Genomic DNA, 27,685 nt, shown 5'->3' on the forward strand with positions numbered 1-27,685 from the left:
TCATTGCGCGTTTTTTACGCTTGACATTTGTACGCTTTTAAGTTGTCAACAAAACGTCGAGTCGTTCAAGTGACACTTTATGGTTCGAGTGTTGGTGTGCAATAGTTTTATTTCACTTTTCTGTTAATGCTTTGGAAATATTAGAGCGGTTTGCAAGTTTTGGCGATTTTAGTTGATAACAGTAAAATCGCATTTTTACAACTGCTTCCTCCGGATGTGTTGTTTGCATTGCATTTAATCATTTGGTTTGCCTTTTAACCGCGAGTATCTAAATTTTCCAGTCCAAGCAGCAGAACAGAGAGAATTTTTCATATTTTATATACCAGCTGATACCCGCGGGTTGGCTTGCCTATAAAATGAAATAAATTAAATAAAACACTTTTTTATTGAAGTGTTGCTCTGTACACAATATTTTTAGTTGCATAATTGGTAGCGAAAATGTATCGCAAATGTAAATGTGTTTTTGTTTTTAAGAGCTCGAGAACTTAAGATGGTAACACAAAACAGGAATATTCTTGGTTTATTATACTCTGGTAGATAATTTCATGGCATTTATTAATATATATTTTTTTAATATGATATTCGGCATATGTCCGCCGCGGCTCCTAGTTATATGGTCCCTCGAATAAGTCCAATTTTCCACCACTTTTTCCAAAAAAAACTGAATAATAAATCTAAATGAGCCCAATCAGCAAAAATGAAGCGCAAACGATGGTCATTCGACTTCAATTCTTGAGTGAGCTGTATTTTATAGAATAGAATAGAATAAAATTATTTTATAGAAACATTTGGTTACTTGAAATCCTTACGTAAAATTTTCCACATAATGTAAGAACAAAAAACTAACAAGTTGAGGACGAGGACGAATCGACATTTCTTCAACACTCAATGTACTTCGCGAACAGATTTATATATTTTTTTTTAAGAAAATTTCTACAATTTGGAAGCGTAGCTCTGGTGTTAAACGATTCATGATAACTTACTAAATCTCACTGAACAGAAATGTCAACATAGTTTGCCATGCTCAACTGTCAAACCATAGTTGCCGATATCGATAGTTTTCATGCAGCTAAAAAGACAACCGATTTATGGTTTCTGTTGGACAATTAACTATGCTTTTTTAAAGAAATAGATGAAGATGAAAAATAGCCAAACTGGGCAAAATATCGATGTGCTATCAGTATTCGTTTATGTCTAAATTCCGGTTTGATAAGCATACGGCTGCTACCGCTTCGACGATATTAGTTCTGTTGTCCGTAATTGAACACAGCAACAGTTGGTATAACTCTGTCTAAAGCATTAAGAAAATTATCATAAGAGAACAGGCAACAAAAATTAATTGATTTTTAAGTATTTTGCAGCTTATTTATGCTTATTTCCTTTAGTCAATTAATATTCGTGAGCAATCAAATGAAGAAGATTAGTTGTAATTTTCAAATTTTTCGTTGTTGCCTTCCTGCGCTGATGCGGTCATCATCAATACTAATGATCGAATCGTTCAACAGCAACATGCAATGAAGCATACAAAATTCAATAATGGCTTTCAAATGAAATCAAATACGTACAACTTCAGCTTGACATTGACATTGACCAACTGGCCATCGTTGGAGCGGGCCGACCGCCGATTTATACGATGAATACTACAAAATAATGATAAACGCGCACAGCGTAATACTAAACAACCAAAAACAACAACGAGATATAAGCAACAGCATCCAAAGAGCAAAAAAAAATACAAAACAATAACAACAACATATTTGTACTGTTGTCTTGCAGTTATACTTTGAAAAGCAAAATCTGTCTGCACCTATCGATCATCAGCAAAATTTTGAAAGAGTCAAAACAAAACGCAAAACATATGGGTTGAGGAGCAGAAACAAAAATACACTTTAAAAAAATGTTAAAAAACTAAGATAATTACCATCGAAGGTCATTTTACTTGAAGCGTCAGATGCTTGCAAGCACCTTTGTTTTGCTTGCTTTCATTTATTAAAAAGTCCAAAAAGGTAAGCGGAAGATGTTGAACCCCTGCGCATTGCCGTTACTGAAGCGCGCAACGGTGTTGTGGCTGCTCTTCTCTCTGCGAACGATGGCGGCAGCACACTGACAATGACGCTCGCTTTTTCAATGTACGCGCATAGCAGCGGCACGCAATACGCACCTCTAGTGCATGCAGCCATAATAAAAATTGGCAACAATAACAACATCCCGTCGGTAGCATTACAGCCACAATACTTACAAAGCACATTTGTTGTGCTGTTTGTTGGTGTATTAGTGAAGATGCTCAAATGTCCGATGTGCTGGCCGAGATCATTGGAGTTTAAATGATGCTTGAAGTTGTTACAACTGAAACTTACCATAATTTGTTGTAAACGAGAGCAAATACACAAGTGACGAAAAAAATATGACGTCGAGGAATGGAAGAGTGGTCAAGATGTATGCAGTTGTATGGAGCTGAGGTGGGTATACACATATGTACATATGTAGCTGAGCGCAGCAGCGGCACTAGTAGCTGCAACCCCACCACTTGAAAAGGCATTGACTTCATGTCTGCGTCTTGTCATAAATGCTCTACTATGTGATGGGCTAAAAGATTTTTTCTTTGTTTCGGATGAAACAATGATTTATTGAATGAATGCTGAATGACCTTCAAATGGCAATCAGTAAGTGCGTTACATGTAAATGTATGTACATATGTCGCTTTGTAGGCACGCATATCTCCTTGTGTATTGTGGCGTAAAAAGTCACTGAAAACAATGTGGCAATCAGGTGTAATAGCGTTGCAAGCAAAGGCTATTAGTAGTAGTAAAAAATTACATTTTCAAAGGCGTAATCGCTCAAATTTGGCACATGGACTAAATTTATGCTCAAAATGAGAAAAATGCGCTTAAAAAAATGTTGGCATTTTTCACGGAATTTTGAAAATTAAAAAGTGACCCTTTTAAAATATACATATGTTGTTCGAAATTTTATGATACTAATTAACTGAGATAATGCCCGACCTATAATCCTTGCCACGATATCCCATTTATTAAAAGCTGATTGGAAAATTTTGACTTCTTTAAGATTTTAATACTTCTTGATGTTTGCCAGCTCCGTAACTTTTGTGAAAAAATTGACAAAGAAATATGGAGAGAGAAAGATGGAGAAAAGTAGTGGGAAATAATGGAAAATACTTGCAGTAAAAGTCAACTTTCGACTCTTTCATAATAATTTGTTTTAAGTGATGGAAATCTAGAGGCGGAAATTTGTATACCTAATGATTTTTACTTATTTCATAGAAACCTTAATTTTCAAAAATCTGTATACAAAAACTATTCTCGTAAAATTGGTAAAAGCTAAAGATTTCAAAACACAAAAAAAATTCAAATCCAGAATAGGCCCCGACATATTCAATATATCCGGAATGTGAAGGTACCACTCACGATGTTAATGCCCTATTCACATACCCCCTGAAAGCCACTCACCTAACATACCTCTACCTTTGGACCGAACGTCTCGAAACAGCATGTTTCCTGGACCAATCGTTAGACGAGATAGGCGATGACGACCGGTGACTTCACCGTACTGACGGCTTGATGAACTGCTACAACAAGAACAACCTTTAAAAATGCAGGTATGGATTTGTGTACAAGATGCGTTCTTCACAGTCAAATATACTTTGGTTGTGCCCGAGTAAGTAGCTCAATTATTTCGGCGGTTTTTTTTCGCTGCATGAAAACTATCGATATCGGCAACTATGGTTTGACAGCTGAGCATGGCAAACAATGTTTACATTTCTGTTCAGTAAGATTTGCCAAGTTATCATGAATCGTTTAACACCAGAGCTACGCTTCCAAATTGCAGAAATTTTTTTAAATCTGTTCGCGAAGTGCATAGAGCGAAGTGTTGAAGAAGACCCCGAAATGTCGATTCGTCCTCGTCCTCAACTTGTTGGTTTTTTGTTCTTGCATTATGTGGAAAATTTTACGTAAGGATTTCAAGTAACCAAACGTGCCTATAAAATAGAATAAAATATAAAATACTGCTCAGACAAGAATTGAAGTCAAATGACCATCGTTTGAGCCGCATTTTTACTGATTGGACTCATTTAGACTTATTATTCAGATTTATTGGAACAAGTGGTCGAAAACTGGAGTTGTCGCCGGATTCAAGTATGCCGAACTCAAGAAATAAATGCTATGAATTTATCTACCATATTATATTAAAAAAAATTATTCCAACTTTCTGTTTTGAAATATCATTTTAAGTCATCTAGCCTTTAAAAAAAACACCCAACAGATCCAAGTTTTAAATTTAATATATATTTTATATGTACATACGAGTATATATAGTTGGCCTGTACACCCTTTTTGAGTGTTTGGCCGAGCTCCTCCTCCTATTTATGGTGTGCGTCTTGATGTTGTTCTACAAATGGAGGGACCTACAGATTCAAGCCGACTCTGAACGGCAAATGGTGTTTTTTTATGAGGAGCTTTTTCATGGCAGAAATACACTCGGAGATTTGCCATTGCCTGCCGAGATGACGACCGTTATTAGAAAAAAAACTTTGTTTATTTTGATCTTTCACCGAGATTTGAACCTACGTTCACCGAATGGTAGTCACGCACCAATCCATTCAACTGAAAAGATTTCACACATTTTTCAACATTTCAAACTAGTATTTTGTTATACAAAAATTTAATGGGCCTTAAGCCGCACACCTAATTTGTTTTAAGAAAGTGAATTTTATCCTCAAATATCCCCCTTCATGCCCCTTTTCAATAGAATTGATGTTTACATTAAATTTTAATTATGGCAACTGAGTACTAACTTCTTGTTGGAAAATGTTAGCTTGGGGAAAGGAAATCCACTACTTTTCGTAGAATTCAAAACTTTATTCAAAATGCTTTGAACTGTCCGGTTTGGGTCAAATATGCACCGTTTTCTCGTATAATTTGTTGCCTGTCATAGAAGTTTTGGTTCTTGTTGGCGAAAAATTCTAGTTATTGATTTTCACAACCTTCTCTTGATACCAATTTCTTAGCACTCAGCAGGAAGTTTTGCAATGAGTAAATTCGTGGCAGGTCCATATTTTATGATGGGTGCATTAAAACTTTCCAACCAAGCTACCCGAGTTTTTGGCGAATCACTACCGACGTGTGTGACCTTGCATTGTCCTGATGGCATACGAGTATAATTGGCAGATATACTTGGCTACCCATAAATAATGTTATATTGAGTGTGTATTGAAAGAAAATTGCAAAAGTATTTCAGGTTAGAATTGGATGTTTATCTAATTCAATATCTAAATCTAATATAATACATATTTTCTAAATCTTAAATATCTAATAAGAAAAGTATAGCCAAATATCAGAAAATCAAAATTTGTGTACGGTGACTATCCATTTTTCATTTCACACTAAAGTTCTTACCCATCACCCAACATTAAATTATGTAGTTGATACAAAGGTTTATGATTTTTAAAATCATTTGCTTACAATAAGAATTTTATTCGAGACACAAAAGTTAGTACAAGTACACAATAATGTATGTATATCTATCTTAAAAAGTTTATCCATATCCATACAATAAGAGTTTTTTAATAGTAAAACAGCTGAAATTTCCGATAGCTCTTATTAAAATTGTTCAAGTTCCAAGGCAAGAAAAGCGCCAAATGTGTATGATGATTACATGCATTTTTCCTAAGAAATGTCAAGTTCTAATGCGTTTTCATGCGTTTTCATGCGTTCTCGTGCGTTTTCATGCGTTTCTCTGCATTTCACCACATTTCCATGTAATTAGTAATGTATGTACATATTTACGGTCATATGCATGCAAGTTGCAACCGTGTTTTGTTGCGTTTCTGTGCGTTTTTATTTCATAGTATTCTTATAAAATTCACTCAAAAATCTAAATATATTAAAAAAAATCTCTTTTCTACAAAATCTTATTAGTCGTATTTTCTGCAATGCATTTCTAATGCCGCAAAGGTGCCAATGATAATGAGCAAAAAAATGGGAGCCAACAGCGGTATTATTAAACTTTAAATGTTTAAATAGATGCGATCAATATCCAAGGTCTCTGGAGAGCTGATGTGCCCAGCATCGACACCATCAACTCGATCAAGCAAATGTTGTTGCAATTGCTGTTGTAGTTGTTGCAGTCGTTCTGATTGCGTTTGTTCTTGTTCCACCGGCAAGTGTTGCAGCCATGTCAAAGGCAGATGTTGGGCTGTCAACGGGTTTTTATTATGTCGCTGCTTTGGTTTTGGTTTTACCAGTCGCCAGGGCAAACGATCCAAAGCGTTGATTTCGGTTCGCACCTGATTTGATGGCGGCAGTGACATCTGCCAAGTAGTGCGACGTTGTGCCTGCTTCTTCTGTTGTTGTTTTTGGAATTGTTCGCTTCGCAAATGGCGGCTGAAGTAGCGCAGCGTCACTTTATTGGATGGTTGTTGTTGTTGTTGCAGTTGTAGGTCGCTCCCCTGTTGATTGTAGTGCAATTGCTGTCTAATTTGCCGCTGAAGCTGGTAGCGTTGCCGCTGCCTCTGACTCACTGTTGACATTGAGCGCAAACGATTAGCTGCGAGCCGTGTCGCACCGGCGAATATGCCCGCCACGCGTCGCATTCGACGATTCTTAAAAGCGCTGCGCCAATGCTGTGGCTCTGCAGCAATCATGGCAGGCCTTTTGAGCATTGCATGGGTCAATGCGTTGATCGCGCCTATTTTTGGCATTGATGGTTTGACTGATTGATTGTTCCCATTTATTTGATTGCTTGTTAACGCTGCGTTGTCGTCATTTTTCAAAGGCCAGCCAACAAAGGCGCTGACGACAGCGTCGTTTTCGCCATCGCCATTGCTATCACCATCAGCCTCCAGATTGCTGTCAATTGTGTCACTATAATTTTTGCTGTTGTCATCACTGTTCTTGTCATACCTAATTCCTAGCGTTCCACTATCGTCGCCGCCGCGCGCTTCATTTCCCGGCGATGCCATGTCAAGTGTATGCGGCCGCACACTTTTCATTATTCCGCCCAACATGCGGCGCATGGCGTCAATAGCAGGCGGCGCTGTCAAGTTGCTGTCATCGTCGCCATCAACTTGACTGTCTAACAATAGCGCTCTATCTCCAACGTAGTCAGAATTGCCTTCATTCGCGCTTCCAATTCCCTTCAAATCGTTGGTCTCATCGTCATAGTGCCGTTGCGATTGCCCGTTGAGCGCCAGTGCTGTGGCCTTTGGCGGCTTCTGTTGCTTTTTGCCGCGATTCGGAAAGAATAGATCATCATACTTAAAAATGTCTTTGATTCTGTCGCGTTTGCCGCGGTTCGGCACAAATGTCTCATAACGATTCAGCAACGCATCCAAATCGGGCAAATTGTGTTTGCGACCGCGCGGTGGTATGAATGGATCGGCTTTGTACTGTGGGCCTGTCAGAAAGTGAAAAAAAATTGAAGAAAATTACTGCATTACACTTAGAGTACGACTAAAAACAAAAACGCTGAACAACTAAAAGTAACAAATAACAAAAAATACAAAGCAATCAAGTGTTGCGCTTTCATTTGTAACGAAATAGTTTGTTGCGATCATTTCATGGAATTATGTCTGGAAAGCCATTAAAAAGAGTACATAGTTGTGTGCCATCGACGTTTGTATACAATAGTTGCGCTATAAATTTTAAGTGTATGTGCGTGAGTGTGAGTGAACCACTGGGTAATTGTGTGTGACTGCAACAAATATGCGCATTTCTGTTTTATGCTCGAATGTAAGTTGAATTTTATGCGATCACCGAATGACGCATAGTAAAGAGGCATATTATTAGGCGTTTTTCTTAGGCAGACCGTACGGCTGCTGTGAAAGAGGAAATTAACTACAAATTCTCCTCGTGGTTTGACCAAAGGGGCTGTGTTATTAACTTTTATTTATTTCTAAACCTACCGTGATTGAAATTGAAAACACTCAGATAGGGTGAACTTCGCTGTGTTGATTGACGATTTGCGGTGCGTGCGCCTTAAAAAGAAATGTGGAAATGTACTAACATATACATACATATTTTAATATAGACATATTTTGTGGAAAAAAATTCTGAATGAAATTAAAAGGGACAAATATAGCAAAACTTTCCCGAATTCAATCGAATAAATGTTGGCTGCAATATCTTGAAATATCACCTCGGTTAGCACGAGAAAGTAACGACTGGCGCGCTTTGTCAAACTCGGCAAAAACCGTTGAAGCGGTTATCGCGCCAATCAAGAAGAAAATGAAGAGAAACTTTGCTTTCGCAGCTTTTTTTCTCAAAATTTAAAATTTTGTGTTAAAAAGTTGTGAATATGACAAAACCAAACTTTTTCCAAAATAACAAGGTTTCGGTTATGTAATCTGGTAGAGTGAACAAAAAAATATGCGTGCATTTTAATTTGAAAGTTTACGTCAGAATTCCATTTTAGTGCGGGTTGTTAGGTTAGTTTAGTCCAACTCTAACCGAGCAATTTAAGAAAAATTGTTCCGCTTACACTCCGGATTCAGTGCCATTGTCCATCTTTAAGTCGCCAGTAGTATAAATATGGTGATCACTATCATCTGATTTGACTCTGGTCTGCCTAACCTTCCTGACGGATACTGGTATTTTATAATCTTTGTTCAGATCTTTGTTGGGGATCAGATAGTTTGTTTTCGGTGCGTCTTGCAAGTGTTACACAGACAGTAAAAATTATGCATAAACGTGCATGTTTTCTTTTAGCTTTCCTGCTGCTCTAATAATGAAAGCAGATTTGGCCGCTATCTCCCAGTGGTTTATATGTGGTTTCAGATCCCATTGTTTGCCAAATGTCCCTTACAGGTAAAGTGGGCATTACAAGCTTTCTTCATTCTTTCCTCGATGCTCCTTTTCCAAGAAAGCTTTGAGTCCAGAACTAGGCCAAGACACTTGACTTCGTTCGATAGGATTTGTGTTACGCCATCTATGGATGGTAAATGAAAACTCGGTATGTTATATCTTCTAGAAAACAGAACTAGTTCGGTCTTGGCTGGATTAACCACTCGACCATTTGAGGTCGCCCACTTGGAGAGTTCCCTTAACTCTAATTGCATGAGCCTGGGATGACTACATCGTCCGCATAAGCAACTATCTTGATATTTTTCTTGCTCATGGTAATAAGCAATTCATTTAAGATTAGGTGCAAGTCAAAGTTGTTACAACTTCGCACATTCATGTTGTTCATGTTTTAAATATTGGGTAGTCGAAAAAGTCTTTTCGTATTTTGTCAATAGATGTCGTTGGAGTCATCTATCTCCAGTGCTACCAATCCCATTGTGTCATATCATATGGTGTTAGAAAGGTGACATTTTAAGCTTAATTTAACCAAAAAAAAAAATAAATTCGGAGAAATTGAAAAAAAGTTATAACTGTTCAAAAATGAGTGAAAATAATGAAGAAATTCGCATATTTTGAAATTTTTGTATAAAAAAGGGAAGAATGCCTCGCAAGCCACCAATGAAATTTGTGAAGTTTACGGAGACGATGCTGTATCAGTTCGTGTAGCACAACAATGGTTCGCTTGCTTCAGTTCTGGAAATTTCGATGTGAAAGATGCACCTCGCTCCGGTCGACCTATCCTTGAAAAAGTCGATGAAATTATGGAAAAGATTGACCAGGACCGTCACATAAGCTGCCATGACATCGCCAAGGCACTAAACATTCATCATCAAACGGTTTTGAACCATTTAAAAAAGGCTGGTTACAAAAAGAAGCTCGATGTTTGGGTACCACATGAATTGTCTGTGAAAAATTTAATGGACCGAATTAACATCTGCGATTCTTTGCTGAAACGAAATGAAATCGAACCATTTCTGAAGCGAATGGTAACAGGAGACGAAAAGTGGATCAAATACGACAATAATGTGCAAAAAAGATCATGTTGCAAAGGTGGTGAAGCTCAACAAATGGTCGCAAAGCCAGGATTGACGCCTCGAAAGGTTCTGCTGCGTGTTTGGTGGGATTGGAAAGGAATCATCCACTATGAGCTGCTCCAGCCTGCTCAAACGATTGATTCTACACTTTACTGTCAACAACTGATGAGATTGAAGCAAGCAATTGAGAAAAAAAAACGGCCAGAACTGATCAGCAGAAAGGGCGTCGTCTTCCATCAGGACAACGCTAGGCCACACACATCTTTGATGACTCGGCAAAAACTGGGAGAGCTTGGGTGGGAAGTTTTGATGCATCCACCATATAGCCCTGACCTTGCACCATCGGCCTACCATTTGTTTCGGTCAATGCAGAACTCCCTTAATGGAGTAAAGTTGGCTTCAAGAGAAGCCTGTGAAAATTACTTGTCGCAGTTTTTCGCCGAGAAACCACAAAAGTTTTACACTGATGGAATACTGTCTCTAGAAGAAAAATGGCAAAAGGTGGCGACCAAAATGGTACATATTTGGTGTAATAAAGTCCTTATAAATATAAAAAAAAATTGAGTTCAAGTTTGATTAGAAATACGAAAAGACTTTTTCGACTACCCAATATATGAAGTGCTCAGCAGTCAATAGGCGGTTTCATTTTCATTACATGGAAAAGGGTAAAGAATGTCCATTACCATAAAAATATTCGTCATGCAATTCTACAATACATAAGACGCTTAATACAGTACACGAAAACTCAAATTCAACTTGGATATCCGAGTCAAGTAAAAACGAAAAATGTGATGTGCAACCAGCACCAGCAAATATTCTCACATTTGATTTTGAAAAGCTTGTCACATCACCCAAATCCGCGCATTGAAATATTAATTTCAGCTCTTTGCACAGCAATCATTCTTATAATTTTTTCTCTTGCATTACAAACTCTTCTGCTGTTCAAATTCTCAGCAGCAGTAATGTGAATAAATTTTTTCAAATTGTTCCATTCACATTGGTTCCATTTTTTCGCCTTATTTGTGGTTCAACATATTTAATAACTGTAATACGCAACATGCATTTTAAATTAACCCCAAAGCATGGCGCAGCGATATGCACATACATTTATATAAGAGGGTATCAACACTGAAATGATTTCGCCGGCCTACCGAAACTGGGTCTGACATGTGAATTACATTAAGGGAGCAGCGCCACATCAAGAAAAAAATTGTGAAATGCAGTTGGGCCAGCAGCGCGCACAGATCATATGTTCGATAATCGCATAAAAAATGCGCAGCCCAGCCGACTAAATAAATGTGTTGTGTGAAAAAAAAATTAAATGAAAAATAATAAAAGGCGCAACAAGTTGAAACAAAAATATATGAAAACTCAAAACAAAAAATACGCAATTACAAGCGCCAAACATGGAGCGCATAAATTGAAAGCAAATGGGCGAGCGGGTGCTGGCACAGTAATGGCATCACGTTTGAATGTGTGTGGCAATGTTGAAAACTGTTGCATGTGTTGCATGCATAATGAATGTGTATGTGTTGCAAGCGCGCTTGCGCACCCTACTGTCTGCCAATATATTTTTTTTCTTTTTTTATTTGCTCTGACTACCAACCGCCGCGCTGCGCTACTTCATCGCTTTTTGTTTTCTCGTTGACAAAAACACATTTATTGCTGATGCCACGTTTACTACTCACCTGGCTGCAGATCTTCTTCCAGCTGCTCACGCCGCACAATCACATAATGCGGCTCCTCTACCAATAATGGCGGCTCGAGGTGTCCCGATAAATTAAATTTCTTCCAGTTGAACATGCCTGGGTGGTAATACTCCGCGCCACCGTTGCCGCTCTTATTGGCAAAATGCTGATATGGGTAGAGCTGCTGCATGGCCCAACTCAAGAATTTCATGACATCTTGTTCGCCATTGAGCAGCATTAAAATGTCATTGGCGGCATTGGTGTCTTCATCGTCGTCGCCATCGTCGTCGTCGTAGTTGTGGTCGCCATTACTGCTGGCCATATCAGCAACTTCACCAGCATCGTTGTACACATTATCTACCGCGGCGTCATCATTAAAGTTGGCAAGCGGATCGCCGCCACCAAAGACAAATGCATGCGCGTTCATGTTGACATCATCATCGTCGTCATCACCAGCGGCGTTGGCTGTTGGCTGCACCGCCATCGCATTGCCAGCTACAATCGGAGTGAAGTCATCCATTTGTTTAGCCGCCGCTGCTGCCGCTCTGCTTCTACAATATTTGTATTATGAGCGCGCATGCCGCAGCCATGTCCGGGTGCCGTGCGGGTGTTGCAAGTTGAGGCACAGCGTAGTGTGTAGGGCCGGCGTTGATGGCATGAAATGAAAGAAAATGATAGAATGAAAAATTGCGCATACACAAAAAATGCTCAATTGCGCCGCGCATATTTGGTTAAAATAAAATTATAAAATGTGGAAGAGGCCAACAACAAAACAAACATAATGCACAACACAGGCTGTCAATATTCAACCACCTCTGCACTTTTATTCACCATCTTTTGTCTTTATAATTTTTTTTTCTTCATCAAATTCATATGAAAATTTATGTTGTTGCAACATGTTGCGCCACATATTGCCATACCCAATAACCTATTGTGCCCATTTGCCGACAAATGGCACACAACTTTACGCGGCCGCTGCAGCTGTGCGCCGCTCTTTCATTCGGCTTGCCCTTTGCGCTTGCCTGACTGCCTCATTTTTCACTGCTTCTATAAGTAAATAAAAATGCGCACTTGCGCTGCAGTTACAGGATCGTGTCACATGTTGCACATTGCAGGCACTTTGCCGCTCACTGTTGCCGCCATTGCAAATGATGATGCTGATGCTGATGCGCGCTGTGAGAATGTGCGAAAAACCGCGTGGGCAGTGGTTTCAATTACACTCTGACTTATGGGTGCGTATGAATCGTATTATGTGTCTGTTGGCAAGCATAAAAACCTACATACAAGTTCATATATTTGTTTTTGTTGTTTATAAAAATAAATACTCGTTCAATATATTGACAGCTCTTCAGCGCTTTTCTTGTTTCTTGGCCAGCGTGTGGGCAGACGCTGCAGGCTGCAGACTGTAGTCTCATTTCAGCTAGTCTGCACATGTTTGCATGTGTGGCGTAACGCTTTCGCGAGTTGGTTTAATACTTTTTTGATTTTTTCACAATTTTTTTTAGCTGCTTAAGGGAAACTGGTACTTTACGCTGTGGGAGCGGCTGAGGTGTGTCTTTGGTAGCCCAAAAAGTGTATAAAACCATATTACCACAAATTTTATGAAATGAGTTTATTTTGGGCTCGTTGACTAGTTTGTACGTAGGGAGATTACGCAAAAAAGTTAACTGTCTATTAATTAGAAGTGTATAATTCAATGAAATCAGATCATGAAGGCGTCAATTGTACTAGACAACTTAGAACCATGTGACTGTCTGTTTTATCGTTTTCAAACATTTCAGCATACAGGCAAAAAACAAAAAACAATATTTGCGGAGAGTCTTTTCTTTTTTCTTCAAGTTAAAGGGAAATGCTGCTGAAAATCACCGAATGTTAACGCAACTTTACGCTGAATAAACTCGGTCATTGAAAATATGTGAAAAAAGCTGAAAGATAAAGATTTGGAGTCATTATTCAGTGAGGTCTCATACCAAAAGCAAGAAGAGGTTGTAGAAGCATTGAGAGTGGCACCAGCGCTGCACTTTTCAAGCGGCTGAAAGCATTTCGACAAACCCCATTAAATTGATTGCCATATAAGTTGACGCTCTGTGATATCTGAAGCCGATTTTGCATGTCAGAAATATTGCTTGAGTGCCACGAAATAAGTTACTTTTACAACGAGTGGGAGATTGTTAATTTGTGGGGGGGCTTGATAAGTCCAAGCACTCAGTCCGGAGGATCATTGTACTATACCCGGATAGATTGCAGTGGAAGGAATAGAGATACAGAATAGATACAATATGGATTGCAAGACTAGAAAATTTGGTTTGAGTTCACTCTTCCGCGAATCTTTTGGATTCATTGATGAATTTTAAGAGTTCCGGAAGAGGAAGAATATGAACTTTATCTATACTCAGTACATCGCACCCCCACAGCCGAAGCCTGATGCTAGAAAGCGCCGGGCAGCTAGAGAGAAAATGCTCTGCAGTGTCCTTGTTTTCCGGGCAGAATAGGCAAGTTGGGACGTCAATGATTACCATGGTAGCCATCTGCTGATGGTTGGTTCTTTCACAAAGCACTTGGCTACTCTGCAGGAGCCCAACACGACCAACGCCTTCTATGGGTAAACGTCATGACGTCGTCAATCCGTAGTTGAATCCATGCAGAATTTATACACAGAAAGGGCCTTGCAGAGCCCTCGTTAGTCAGTTTATCAGCCAATCGTTTCCGTTAATACCATAATGTCTAGGCACCCAAATAAGACAAACTTTAGTGTGTTTTGCAACACTGATCTCTTTTGTTCCTACATTCACCGACTAATTCCGAAGAGCAGCGTTGATTAGCAATCAGTAGTAACTAGGGATAAAAGGATACCCTAGGATTGTGTAAAGACCGCCCAGCTCATTAATTCCGGAGTCGAATTTTTTTAACGTAAAGGTGATATTGTATGCTTGATGTGATCAGAAGGAGGTAGTATACTATGCACTGTTAATTCCCCAATTTCCAAGCTAAACTGGGTTGAAGACAGAAATTGTTCTTTTGGTTATAGCGAGAATTTTTTAAGAGGTTGAGAAGTTAAAATGATAAATAAAATGAGAAATACTGTTGGAGAGATTTTTTATTATTATAATCTGGTAGATAATTTCGTGGTATATATTTTTTGAATATGATATCCGACATATGTCCACTGCGGCTACGATTTACTTGGCCCATTCCATCAATCCAATTTTTGACTACTTTTTCGAATAAATCTGGCCGTATGACATCATTGGCGGCTTGAGTATTGCAATAAATCGGCTGTTGAGCGATTAATTTCCGAAGCCAATAGCGATTATATAAACAATAAAATATGATTCATGGATATTTTGTCATGTCACATAAGTAATGCACCCAAATCCTACATTTGCAATATGAAGGCGTATCTATAAAAGGTGATGTGATTAAAGCAGTTGATTTCTTCTTCTTCGTTTCGTCTGTAAACAAAATGACGGACAGCTTTTGTTGTTTTGGGAATGCGCGACAAACTACTTTTATCTATTTATCATGCATTGCATTCTTCTATTCTCTTTCCATTGACATTTCTAAATAAAAAAATTTTGTTGTTTCCCGAATTCCGCCACCTTGAACAGATTCGCCTTTTGCAAAATCATATAAAGAATCTGTAACTGTACTATATTTGATTGCCTTCGGCATTTTTCTTTTGTCCGGACAGACTAGCTAGTACAGCACTCAGACACAATTACGTCCATTGTACTCCACTCGGATTCCCTTTTTAATTTTCTTTAAATCTACTCGACCTCCGAAGAAATCAGAGTGGATCTTGTGGTGCCGAGGAGCCAAGGTGGTCGCTTCTTAACACATCAGTGCCAAAGACCTCAAGCCTGATTCGAGCGAAGGCTGGGCAGACGCATAGGAAGTGGTCCGCCGTCTCATTCTCCTCTTCATAAGCTTGGCTGAGTGCACTGTCTAAGATGCCCATCTTTTCCATGTGCTTTCCCCACAGAAAGTGGCTCGTCATCAGTATAACCAGTCTCCTACAGTTCCTTCTGCTTAGTGACAGGAGGAACTGCGACAGTCGGTCGGCCATGACAAGTAACATCAGTTTTGCCCATCTGCAGCCTCTCTAAGGCTGCCGAGTTATCTTGTGGGTTGGAGTAACCCGTTTGCTAACCGTGGTTTTGATGGCTGCAGAAGGGAGTGGCAGAATGGGCTCCGGGCCAAGCAAGTTGGAAGTTCGGCATTTTTTACTCAAAATCTAAGCCACTCTTTCACGGCGCTTTCAAATAGCGGCAGAAAAATACAAATTTTATTTAATATTTCTGTACTTTATTAAACCTATAATTTTTTGGTCATTGTCTTATAAATTAACTGTGATTTTATAAAAACACAAAATAATAATAACTTGTTGAAAATGTTAAAAATTTGAAGCCATTTGCTGAAAAGCGCTTAGCTTGCGCTCGCTTACGTAGTTTGGAAGTAAGTGGGTATGCGCACATGCACAAATGAATAATCTTGAAGTCTATTTCATTTTGATAATTTTGATGTCAATATAATTTTTTGTTTTCAAAAAGGCATACCCACATGCATACTTATATGTAAATAAATAAACATTTCAATTATCTGCTGAGTGGCTACTAGTAATCAAGTAACTTATCGCTCAATTTTACTGGCGCCATCAATCATCGAACGGAGTCGACTTGACTGGTCGAAGGTTAATGTTAATTTTAGTTTAATTTTGCAATTTTATAATATGAAATCTAATTTGTGCTTGCCAGCCATAAACCGCTTGATGAGCTTATAATTATAGTTATTACGGTAAAAAATGAAAATTATTTTGAAATTAGTAGGCGATCTCTTGAGGTACTTGAGCTTGTGGTAGGAGTTTTTTATTTTACGAAATACTACTCCGGCTTCAGGTATTTGTTTAGGAGTCAATTATTAAGTTTGCCTGTGTATGTACGCACATATTTTTCATAGTTTCACATAGTTTTTCAATAAAAAATTACATAACATTGGCATACGCCAAGAAGAAGCTTCAGTACTCAAAATGGTTAAGAGGCTTAACTTTTTGAGTCATTTTGAACTTTTGAATGTGTGGGCCAAAATTTTTACACAAAATTCGCTTCATTGTGGACTGAGATATTCATATTTCCTACAATGGGCTTAGAATCGACTGAATAACTGAATTTTGAATTGATTATTACAATGCGGTGGTTGAGGCCCATGATCTTTGGAACAAAATAAATTGTCTTTTCGAGACAACAACATCGATATATCTGATCTTAAGGATCCGACTGTAGATGCCGAAGGTATAACGAAAAATGTGAGATATGCGGCCGCTACGTTCGGTCAACTTTCTAATGAACTTTACTTTAGGGACCGAAATCTGGTAGGGTATTACTAGAAAGTACTTGACGGTACTTGAAGCCAATGAATTTTGAAACAAAAACAAATTGTCTATTCGAGATAAAAACATCGATTTATCAGATCTTAAATACCTGACTGTAAATACTGAAGATAGGACCAAAAATGTAGGAAAGGCGAATTAGGTGAATTAACTTATAAGTGTCGTGGCTACTAAGAAATGTGTGTCGAATTTTTTTGTTCGGTAACGCACAGGCCGACTGGTGTGACGATTAATATGACCGAAAATTGTATACACAAACAGCAGCTTAGCGGTTGATAATCCAAATATGATGAAGGTTCGGAGACAATCGCCAGAGAATGCCATGGAAACATCAGACTACAAATAGATCAATTCGCTTAGACAATTGAACTTTTAATTCCGTCGTTGAGAGTGGAGTTCACATAAAAAAGCACAATTAGTATTTGACAGCTGGAAATCTAGAATGCTTTCGAAATTTGGTGAGCCGAGAAGTAGCAAATGTCGGCTACTAACTCCTACATAAACTTCACTCTGTTCTATGCAGCTCCAGACTTGGACTTACACGCTAATCCCAATCTCGTCAAAACACTGAAGCTATGACAAGGTTAGCTTTCAACTAACGCAATTTCTGACAGGTCATGGTTGCTATTGAAAATAGACTTTATGTCCAGTATTTGATGAAGATGAAGATATGGAAGTCATGTGTTTTTTGTATGTCCACCAATTGCAGCTAGCAGACGCAATTTAGTCGCACTATCAGAAGATCCAATAATATCATAAAACTTAGTCGACATGACGATGACATCAAAGTATGCGTAAGATAGGATTTCATCAGCAATCAACGATATACAACATTCATCGAGGCACACAGAGGGAGTGAAGCATTCGTTTACGAGGTCAGCCACAGCGCTACTAGACAAAAAATCGGACTCTTTAGCCGACGTGAGATAAATATCCTTTCCATAGGCCCAACTGGGGTGGTTTCTTTCTGACTGTATGTGGAAGGTAACTGACGAGAGCCTGGTGTTCATACCAACTCTTAATGATGTATGTACTAAACGCTAGTACTGGCAGAAGTTTGGTACTTAAATTTAGTTCGGGTTAAAGCCCATTACAGGCGGGGTAATGGCTCTCGATTTTCCCTCCTCATAAAAAAACAAAAAAAAAGCTGAAAGTATTTTGATGTTGCTTGCGAAAAATTAGGTGTGGAGAAAATGGAAATGGAAAAACATTTTTTTTGCACGAATTTTACTAGTTTATAACAGATATATTGGGCACACAAGATCATGAAGGTCGAAGTGCCAATCTCCAATAAATCTAAATCTAAAATGTGTGCAGCCAATAGTCCTGATAGCTTGCGACTATTAACTAACTATTAAATTTTATAATTTATTAAAAATTTTATAATTTATTTTATAATTTATTATAAATTTAATTCAATAAATAAATAAATAAAATATGTACGTTAAACTTTCCCAGCCAATACAATCGATTGATTGCAGCCTTGCTTTGTTAGAAAAAAACGATATATAACTTTGCTAATTCTTATAAGTTTAAGGGGTTATATACCTTGTGTTTTTCAAAAAAATCAAAATAAATTTTATTTCTTTATCGTAAAGTACAATCCCTTGAGAACATTTTCCAAAAATTTCATAGAGATCTGAGCAATAGATCGAAAGTTACAGCGTTTTAAATTGTGCGTCGTCACAACGTAACGTAACTAAACTTGAAACTTTAAACGCGATTATCTCAAAAACGTGTTTTTCCAAAAATGCTTTTGCGGTGGACGCGATTGCAAAAAAAGTATTCAACCGATTTTTATAATTTTTTTTTTAAATTGTTCGTAATTGATGTCGCCTCTTAGTGAACGATCAACTTTTTATGTATAAATTTTTATTTTGCAGATATGAATTTTTTAATGCCAATTTTAGGACTGTAGAAGTGGAGTTTTTTAAAAACATGTTCCTATTTTCACAAAAATCAAAATATTTAATATATTGATCGTTCACTAAGAAGATATAACCCTATACTAATGAAATCTTTTCGATTTTTTGATTTCAGTTGACTTGGTGGACTTGAATCGCGTCCACCGCAAGCCTCTTCCAAAAAAAGGGTCTTGGGGGAAAACGCCATAACTCCGCCATTTTTAAATATTTTTACACAAATAAAGCCTTTTTTTTTCTTTAAACATTGTAATATCCTATAATAAAAACTTTTATACAATAAAATTATTGCTACATATCGTTAAAAAAACCCAACTTTCGCTAATTTCACCGGACCACAAGGTATATAACCCCTTAAGGCAGTAGCGCTTGCTCCTTGCAACATTAGGACAATATGCAACTTAAAGGTCGTTGTGCAACCTGGTAAATGAAATCAAAATAAGTTTTGTTGCAATCAATAAGATTTTTCTTATTATAGAACTGCAACTGCGAGCTCTTCCACTCACTCTTCCCAAAAGTTGGCAATAACAACTTAAAAAGCCTCTTCACTCAACCCTAGACTTTTCTTGTTGAGATGTGGTTTTAAAACGAAAGTAAATTTAATATTAAAACAATTATAGTCATTGAAAACTCGTTATTTCGTTTTTCTTTATCTGATTTTAGATTCATTTAATTTTTTGTCATTTCGTCTTCACGATCTTTTCTTTTTCCATTGAACAGACGCTGTGCTCTTATCATTAAACAAACTTCATAGGGATCCAAAGAAAATTTCACACAACTTTATGGCCACCTAAGTAGGGGCCGCAAGAGCCGAAACCTGTACGGGTTTCAAACCTACCCGAAGGACAAAACAACAGTTGACGCAAAAACTGTTTTTAAATATCTGTTGTTCCTTTGCAGATAATGGCAAGTCTACGAGTGTATTTCTGCCCAGAAAGAGCTGTACACAAAAAATATCTGCCATTCGGAGTCGGCTTAAAACTGTATAAGTAGGTGCCTCAATGTGTGGAGGAACATCAAGATCTACTCCCTTTTTGAGTATTTGGCCGAGTCCTTGTCCTCCTATATAAGTAACTGGGTATAAATCGGGTTCCAATGAACACTTCTTCTTCTTCTTAATTGGTGTGTTAACCGCTTAGACGATTTTGGCCGAGTTTAACAAAGCGACAGTCGTTTCTTTCTCGTGCTAAGCGACGCCAATTGGACGCACCAAGTGAAGCCAAGTCCTTCTCCACCTGATCTTTCCAACGCAGAGGAGGCCGCCCTCTTTCTCTGCTACCACCAGCTGGTACCGCATCGAATACTTTCAAAGCCGGAGCATTTGTATCCATTCGACAACATGACTCGACCAACGAAGCCACTGCATCTTTATTCGCTGCGCTATGTCTATGTCGTCGTAAAACTCATACAGCTCATCGTTCCATCGCGTGCGATATTCGCCGTTGCCAACGTGCAAAGGTCAAAAAATCTTACGCAGAATCTTTCTCTCAAACACTCTAAGCGTCGCTTCATCGGATGTCGTCACCGTCCACGCTTCTGCGCCATCCCTTAAGACGGGTATGATGGGAGTCTTGTAGAGTGTTAGTTTTGTTCGTCGAGAGAGGACTTTACTACTCAAGTGGGAGAGAGAGGACTTTACTACTAGTCCAAAGTGGCACTGGTTGGCAAGAGAGATTCTACGTTGCATTTCCAGGCTGACATTGTTATCGGTGTTAATGCTGGTTCCTAAATAAACGAAGTTTTTTACAACCTCGAAATCAAAACTATCAACAGTGACGTGGGTGCCGATACGCGATTAGCCGACTGTTTGTTTGATGACAGGAGGTACTTTGCTTTGTCCTCGTTCACCACCAGACCCATTTGCTTTGCCTTTTCTTCCAATTTGGAGAAGGCAGAACTAACAACGCGGTTGTTAAGGCCGATGATGTCAATATCATCGGCATAGGCCAACAATTGTCCTATAAGATCGGAAAAAAGTTTCACTTGTATTGCCGCAATATTCTTATTTACCCATTAGGTGCCTGTTTTAACATAATCTAACTTCGCGAGTAAATTAGATGAGCGCGTCCCGCAACGATGACACCTGCTTTTTCGGTGTTTCCTGTATTTTCTCACTAAATTGCAATGCACTGGGTCTACTGCTCATGAGTGAACTACTCTAGCGCGTGACGCAACGGTGACGCCTATACTAAAACCGCCACTTTTTCACCACAAATATCGCTTTTATTGTGTGTCCGAGTATACATACACTATTTTATCATTATTTTTGTTTTTATTTAAACTTTTTATTGATGTAATGGATCATTAAGCGTGCATTCACCTTGCTACACATAGGTGCTCGAATGAGAGAATGTCAGAATGTTTTACAACTAGTTAGAGATTTTCGCCCCAAAAATTTGTAATGCTCTCTTCTGCCGTACGTTTATTCTCATACAGCAATCGGCTCTTGCAATAGCCATAACCCACCATAAGATCTCTTCAAAGCAAGCTGGCGTTCCCTTTCTCTTCCCCTATCACTCGTGTCTCATTACGTGTGGTTATAAAAGTGAGACAAATTTTCGCCACAAAACTAATGAGCAATTAATGAAGTGTCGATGTGCCGCTTTGACTCGCTGCCCGCCAGGCAAAAGCTATGTGTTTTGTGATAAATGATTCCGTGTGATTTAAACTTCATTACTAGCGATTACCAATGATTAATGAATGCTGCCCGATTATTGTACTCGAAAAATGCGTTAAGTGCAGAGCGCGTGGTCTTCTCCCTGCGCATTGAAGAAGAAGAAGAAGCGGACAGAGGAAAAGTAAATAGCCGTGTGTACACAGTGAAAATTTCCACATTAATTTAAATTATTTTAAAACCGATTTATTAAGCTCGTAAACGTATGATTTCGTCATGATTAATGTGGTCAATTCAGCAGTAATCAATTCTTGAGTGGCGGAGCACTCCTTCCCAAAATAAAAACAAAACAGTCAAAAAATGTGAGGTTATATGCCGAGACAAAGTAAAATTATGAAGAAAAAAATACTAAAATAAGCAAAAAAACACAACCTTGGCGCTTTCTTACTTTCCTTTAAGAGGCTGCGCCATTTTTCAGGCATTCTACATAAACTTTAGTTACTTTCTGCGCAGACGCACCGCTACTGCCAACCTTTCACGCCACATTTCTGTACATTTTTACTGCCTTCCAGCCTTCGATTTTCACTTCTACCGCTCGCATTGATTTATCAAAAACAATAATTGGTTTGGTGATAAGCAATGCTGTTATTGTGCATATTTATTGTAGTTGTTTTTTTGCCTCCACCCAGCTTTGATTATTTGCCATGCCGTCTGAATGATATTCGGTAAAAAACAAGCTGTCCGCCTGCTGTTCCGCTTCAGATCCGGCACAATTGGCAACACAAAAAATGCAAAATGTGAGTACCAAATTGGCGCCGTCCAAAGCGATATGAAATCGGTGACTACTCAACACCGGAGAATCAAAATTAAAACATATACTACATATTTATATATATTTATATATAAATGTATGTATAACACTCAACCATGCGGTGGCTCGCTCACCACCGTGTCGCGCACAATGAAATTAAATGTTGCGAAAAAATCGCCAGTGATAACGATTGGCGATAATCGCAAATTGCCGAATGACTTCATCGTACAAGTAAACTATGAGTGAACAAACACATGCACATAAACTGTTGATATGAAGGCATAAGTGTTTGCAAACATACGTGTGTATGTATGCATGTATGTGTGTATATGCTCGCACTAAATAAAATCAGGCAATTACAGATATACTTGCATATGCACATACCTACGTCTGTACTTATTATATATAAATTGCACTGCTTCTTGTACGTACATACGTATGTATGTAACGGCCTGTTTGTGATACCCATATTACTTTCAATATGTTTTATGAATGAAGAGTGAAATTTTTATTCGATTTCAATTCGTTTCAAAAAAGAAAAATTCGCAAGCTGCGATATGCAATTTCCGGCTCAGCTTGCCATGCATGAATTTCGATTGAGGGTACAGGTGCAAACATTTCGTTGAGCCATAGCTTCGTGGACTCTTTTTGAACTAGTTACTGACTAGTTAGTGAGAGTACTTCAACATTCGACAAATTAAGTTTTAGAAAAAACCGTGTATGTATATTAGTAAATACCTGGTCGGTTTTAAGGACGGAAATGCCTACGAGCAGGTGGCGCGTAGCCATCCAAAGTAACACATATCCTGAAAAGTCCCTAGCCTAACACATAGATGGCACTATTTTTATTGCATTCACCCCTTTTTCAGCCAGTACTAACCTTAAAAAAACAGCTGTTAAAATTTCTTGATATTCTATTAAACAGTTCGTGAGTTATTGCGCTAAAAATTATGCTACTTTTGTTATTTTCCAAACAATGCAACAAAAAGAATTTCGTGCTCTAACTTTTCACTACTTTTTGGTGGGGGAAAATACCGTTCAAGCGAAGTAATGGCTTTGCTATGGGGACTCCGCTCCATCTGAAACAACAATAAAACGTCGGTTTGTTGACTTCAAACGTGGTCGTAGAGACACCGATGAGGCATAACGTAGTGGACGTCCAAATTAGGTGGTAGCACCAAACAACATCAAAAACGTCCACCGAATCGTTTTGACTGATCGAAAAGTGAAGTTGGGGTAGTTAGATGACATCGTAAAGATATCAAAAGTATGTGTTGGCTTGATATTGCATGAGCATTTGACTATTAGAAAGCTCTGTTCAAAGTGGGTGCCGCTTTTTGCTCACTGTTGACTGTTCAAGCCAATGAAAACAATGACAAAACTACAAGAATTGTACTTCGAATTACTCCCATATCCACCGTATTCGCCAGTTTTGGCTACCAGCGACTACTGGCGTTGGCAGACCTAAAAAAATGCTCGCCGGTAAGAAATTTCGCTTGAATGAAGAGGTTATCGCTGAAATTGAGACAAAAGACATTTTGCCATTATTTAAATGTTGTTCTTAACACTTTGACCGCTTTGTCAGTCACCAGTGACCACCACTACATTCCTACTTTTATCTTTTTTATTTTGCGCAAAAATGCATCGTAATAAATACAAATATTTATATTTTTAAACATCATAAGGCTAATTTTGAACAACAAAAAAGTGTTTTCTTTGTTAGACCCGAGGCTTTTCGGCCCATGTTACATAAACATAAACCTAGAATATACCTCGACCCAAGCCCTGAGTTCTTTAATTGAATTTTATAGTGTCATCTTGAGTTCCACAAGGTAGTATTTTGGGTCCTTTGCTATTTGTCTTGTTTATCAATAGCATAAGAAATGACACAAAGAACTGTTTTTCATATGTCAAGTTTTTATTTTATGCTAACGTCCTCAACATCAATTCTATTATAAGAAACTAATTCGATTCACAAATGTTCCAGAATGAGCTTCTTTCTTGGTGTAATAGCAATCAACTATTTTTAAATATTTCGCAATGCTGCCACAAAACATTTGCCAAGTTTTTTTCTCCCTTGAAGACATCTTATTCTTTTTCTAATTGTTGTTGAGATCAGTTAGTGGTATATTGGACTTAGGAGTAATTTTTGACGCAATGTTCACTTTCACAGAATTTAGAAGTGCTTATACTCTTAAATTGGTCTATACAACATTTGTTCATTCTGAAACGGAATATATATCCATCATCTTTAGATGTTGTCATGCCTGCCTCTTACTGGAATTTAACGTATCCGTAAAGTTTTCATTGGTTTTGCTCTACGTTCCCTTCGTTTCAATTTTTTTTTTCAATTGACAGCTCTGCAGTCTCTCTGCATTTTAGTCTTATCTTTCGTGTTTGATATTAGCCAAGGTGTTGTGGATTGTCACTGCCTTACGGAGCGAATCTATCTTGGAACCCCATCTAGAGCTCTTCGTAATTTAGATGTTTTCCTTGTTTTTATTTTTTTCGATTTTATTTTAGGTCAGAGCAATTGCTTGGCTTACTAAGTTTTAATATACGAGAACTACTCGGCATGAAGAGGTTTTCGGGATTGTAAGGGATTTTTTGGAAGCCTTATAAATGTATGCAAGCAAATATTTTTATCAACCTTCTTACAGTTTGCTTGAGCATGCGCTGATACAAACCGGATTTTTCGGGCCTGTTCGGGATTTTTCAAGAGTGTTAAGAATCGATGCTCACAATCTTTACACCACCTCTTTGGTATTTTGTGTCAGTATGTGCCAATCCACGCGGACTTCTTCGGCACTCTTCGGGACTTTTCGGGAATGTTAAGAATAGACCCCAGTAAGCTGTGTGTCAGTTCTTTGCACGACAGCAACTTTTACGCTAATAAGAACTTCACCCGAAACCGGCCGACACTCAGTTATGAAAAGTGTCAATTAAAGGGTCATTACTTTCGGTTTTCTGCAAAGCACACGTGCATGCATGACCACTGGAAGGCTCTACATAAAAACAATAAAAATAACAACCTGCAATCAGACAGCCAAGCGGCAAGTGCAACAAGGCCTCGAGGCGAGTGCAACTGCATATACACACATACATATTTACGTATGTAAGTCACTGAGCACAAAAAAATGCAGATATGCGGCTCTTTGCTGGTAAAACACTTTCACTGCAACCTTGAATCGGCCCATTTTTCTTTTCTTCAATTATTATTTATTGCCCGTTTCTGTCTTATTTTGCAACTTGAAATTGCTGATCCACGGACTGCAAACGCTTTGCCCAATTAAGCTACACACTCGCACTCAGTACTAATACTCCGCCTCGACAACTTCTTTGCCTTTCTTCTCACCTGTCAGCGAACAGAGCTCGATAGTATTCCTGCGGACAATTGTGTTCGGTAGACTGGCAATGGTGCGCCCAATACTTGAGTGGCGTAAAGAATTCCTTCATCTGCATGGCGCGTATGCGCGGCGCTACATCGGCAGGTTGCATGTGCCGCCGCCATAGCGCCGAACGTGATTGCTGTTGTTTTCCCATTGATTGTGCAGCATCGCGTTGCAATTCCAAGTGACCAGCAGCAGCAGCACTGGCCAGCAGCGTATTTAAATCATACTCAGACGGTAATTTTCGATTGAACTCCATCATGGCGTTGCCGCCGCGTCGTTCATGTGAATCCTTAGGTTTTTCCGACAACTTGTTGCCACTAACGTGGTTGGTATGCGTCATTTTATTGGCAGCATTATTGTTGAGCTCGAAGCTGGACAGCTGCGTGATATCATCGTTGGCAGCCTCTGTGCCAGTGTAGCCATTTGAGGCAATATTCTTGCCGCCCAGTACAAATCTGGGGTCCTTCTTCGAGAGCAACGTCGTTTGCCAAGCATGCGGTGGCAGCGAGTCTGTGACGACATTTGGTTGCAGCAGCAAGTGGTCTGTGGCATCAGCAGCAGCAGCAGCAACAACGCCTTGGTTATTTCGTTTTTGGCGAGCGTAGTGCCGTCCCAAGGATGCCGCTGTGGCGATAAGCGATGGTGGCAAAGATAAAACCGACGAGCTGCAATAAATTGTGAGCGTGGCGAGGAGCACGGAAAGCGTGATTCTCATGCTGTTTGTGAGCCTCCTTCTGGCTCACGTACACTCACACTCACACACACGCACACAAAACACACGCGCTCGCGCGCGACCCTAACAAAAAACACTAGCACGTGTGCACGACGCTACCACTACTGCAATCGTCTGTCCGTCTTTGCTTTACAGTTGCTGCTAAAACGCGCCTACTGCTTCTTTGCCCGCTAAGCGAGGCTCTTTATTGCGGCGGCAACAATTTGTGTCTGCGCTATCGCCGTTTGTGGCTGTTACTTCTTGATGGACCACCAGCGTGAACGCCGTGGTTGTTCTAAGCGTTTTTTCAAGAAACTGAAAGTTGCTGACCATCTTCGGGACGCTTTTATATCAGCACCACCAGTTGAGCCAGCATTCATGCAGATGTCAGTGGCAAACTAGGGAATTTACCAGTGCCAACAATTGACCAACAGCCAGCCCACCCAGGCATGATTGCGCTTTGGGGACTGTGGCATTGTTTTGAGCGCTGAAATGGCATTCTGACTAGGGCGGACACACTCTGCACAGTGTTCGCTATGGCCACCATCGTCGCCGCTGAGGCTGTTACTTTGCCGTTTGTTTGCATTGTTCACGAATGCGTGAAATTAAATATGGTATTGTATTTTTGCTCTTGTGTTGCATGTCTGATTGCGTGCTGGTAATCTATGCGCGTGTGTGTTTGGTGCTTCAGCAAATGTTCTGAGAAGGTATGCAGTCACATAGGTACATACTTGAAGCCTGGAGCTGGATTATTTATTAAATATTTGCGCAAAATGTTCTAATAAATATTCTGTGAAAAGGCATGTGGCAATATTTCAAATAAACTACTTTAATATTGGCTAATAGGAAATAATTGTTTTCAATGGCAAAGCTGAAATACTTAGACATTAAAAATATCCTCATCTGAAAGCTTCTCCATATTCTTCTAAAACAGAGTAAAGTGTTTCAGTGATCGTGAACATCAATCGATATGCAACCTGTAGAAGTGGCAGTGCTTGATTTTTCTAATGAAGGTGTTGTAACAAATTGCAGCCATTATTACTGAAAATCATTGAAGTCACTGCTATGACTACGATTTTTGAACTCAATAAATATTTTTTTCTGTTTGATATGCAGATCGAAAACGAGCATGAAAGGTGTAATCTCTGAAAAGGGATAATTCAAGGCAATAAATAAGATGTGCGACATTTTTACCAATTTTGGCTTTTAGAAATTTGTTTATTAGTATCTATTAATTGTTTATGAAAGCTGAACTCATTATACAACAA

At 38.8% G+C, this 27,685-nt stretch overlaps 2 protein-coding genes across 4 annotated transcripts in view; one reads left to right on the plus strand and one right to left on the minus strand.

The window, feature by feature from the left end:
* Nucleotides 1–27,685, plus strand: part of LOC129253431 (uncharacterized) — a 243,879-nt gene that overhangs the window by 102,959 nt on the left and 113,235 nt on the right. The gene's annotated exons all lie outside the window — the stretch shown is intronic.
* LOC129253432 (uncharacterized) lies at nucleotides 5,744–26,635 on the minus strand. Its single transcript, XM_054891801.1, has 4 exons — nucleotides 26,277–26,635; nucleotides 11,581–12,052; nucleotides 7,922–7,993; nucleotides 5,744–7,413 (listed from the first exon to the last, which is right to left on the minus strand). The coding sequence occupies exons 1-4, from the start codon at nucleotides 26,418–26,420 to the stop codon at nucleotides 6,026–6,028; spliced, it is 2,076 nt and encodes a 691-aa protein (XP_054747776.1). The 5' UTR covers nucleotides 26,421–26,635; the 3' UTR covers nucleotides 5,744–6,025.

This window comes from Anastrepha obliqua, chromosome 1 (assembly GCF_027943255.1).
Source record: "Anastrepha obliqua isolate idAnaObli1 chromosome 1, idAnaObli1_1.0, whole genome shotgun sequence".
Classification (NCBI taxonomy): domain Eukaryota; kingdom Metazoa; phylum Arthropoda; class Insecta; order Diptera; family Tephritidae; genus Anastrepha; species Anastrepha obliqua.

Coding starts and splice junctions, on each gene's coding strand:
- LOC129253432 (XM_054891801.1), bottom strand. CDS start 26,420: ATGAGAATCACGCTTTCCGTGCTCCTCGCCACGCTCACAATTTATTGC. Junction 12,053..26,276: donor AACGAAATAACCAAGGCGTT/GTTGCTGCTGCT, acceptor ATGGCGGTGCAG/CCAACAGCCAACGCCGCTGG. Junction 7,994..11,580: donor GGAAGAAGATCTGCAGCCAG/GTGAGTAGTAAA, acceptor TTTCTTTTTAAG/GCGCACGCACCGCAAATCGT.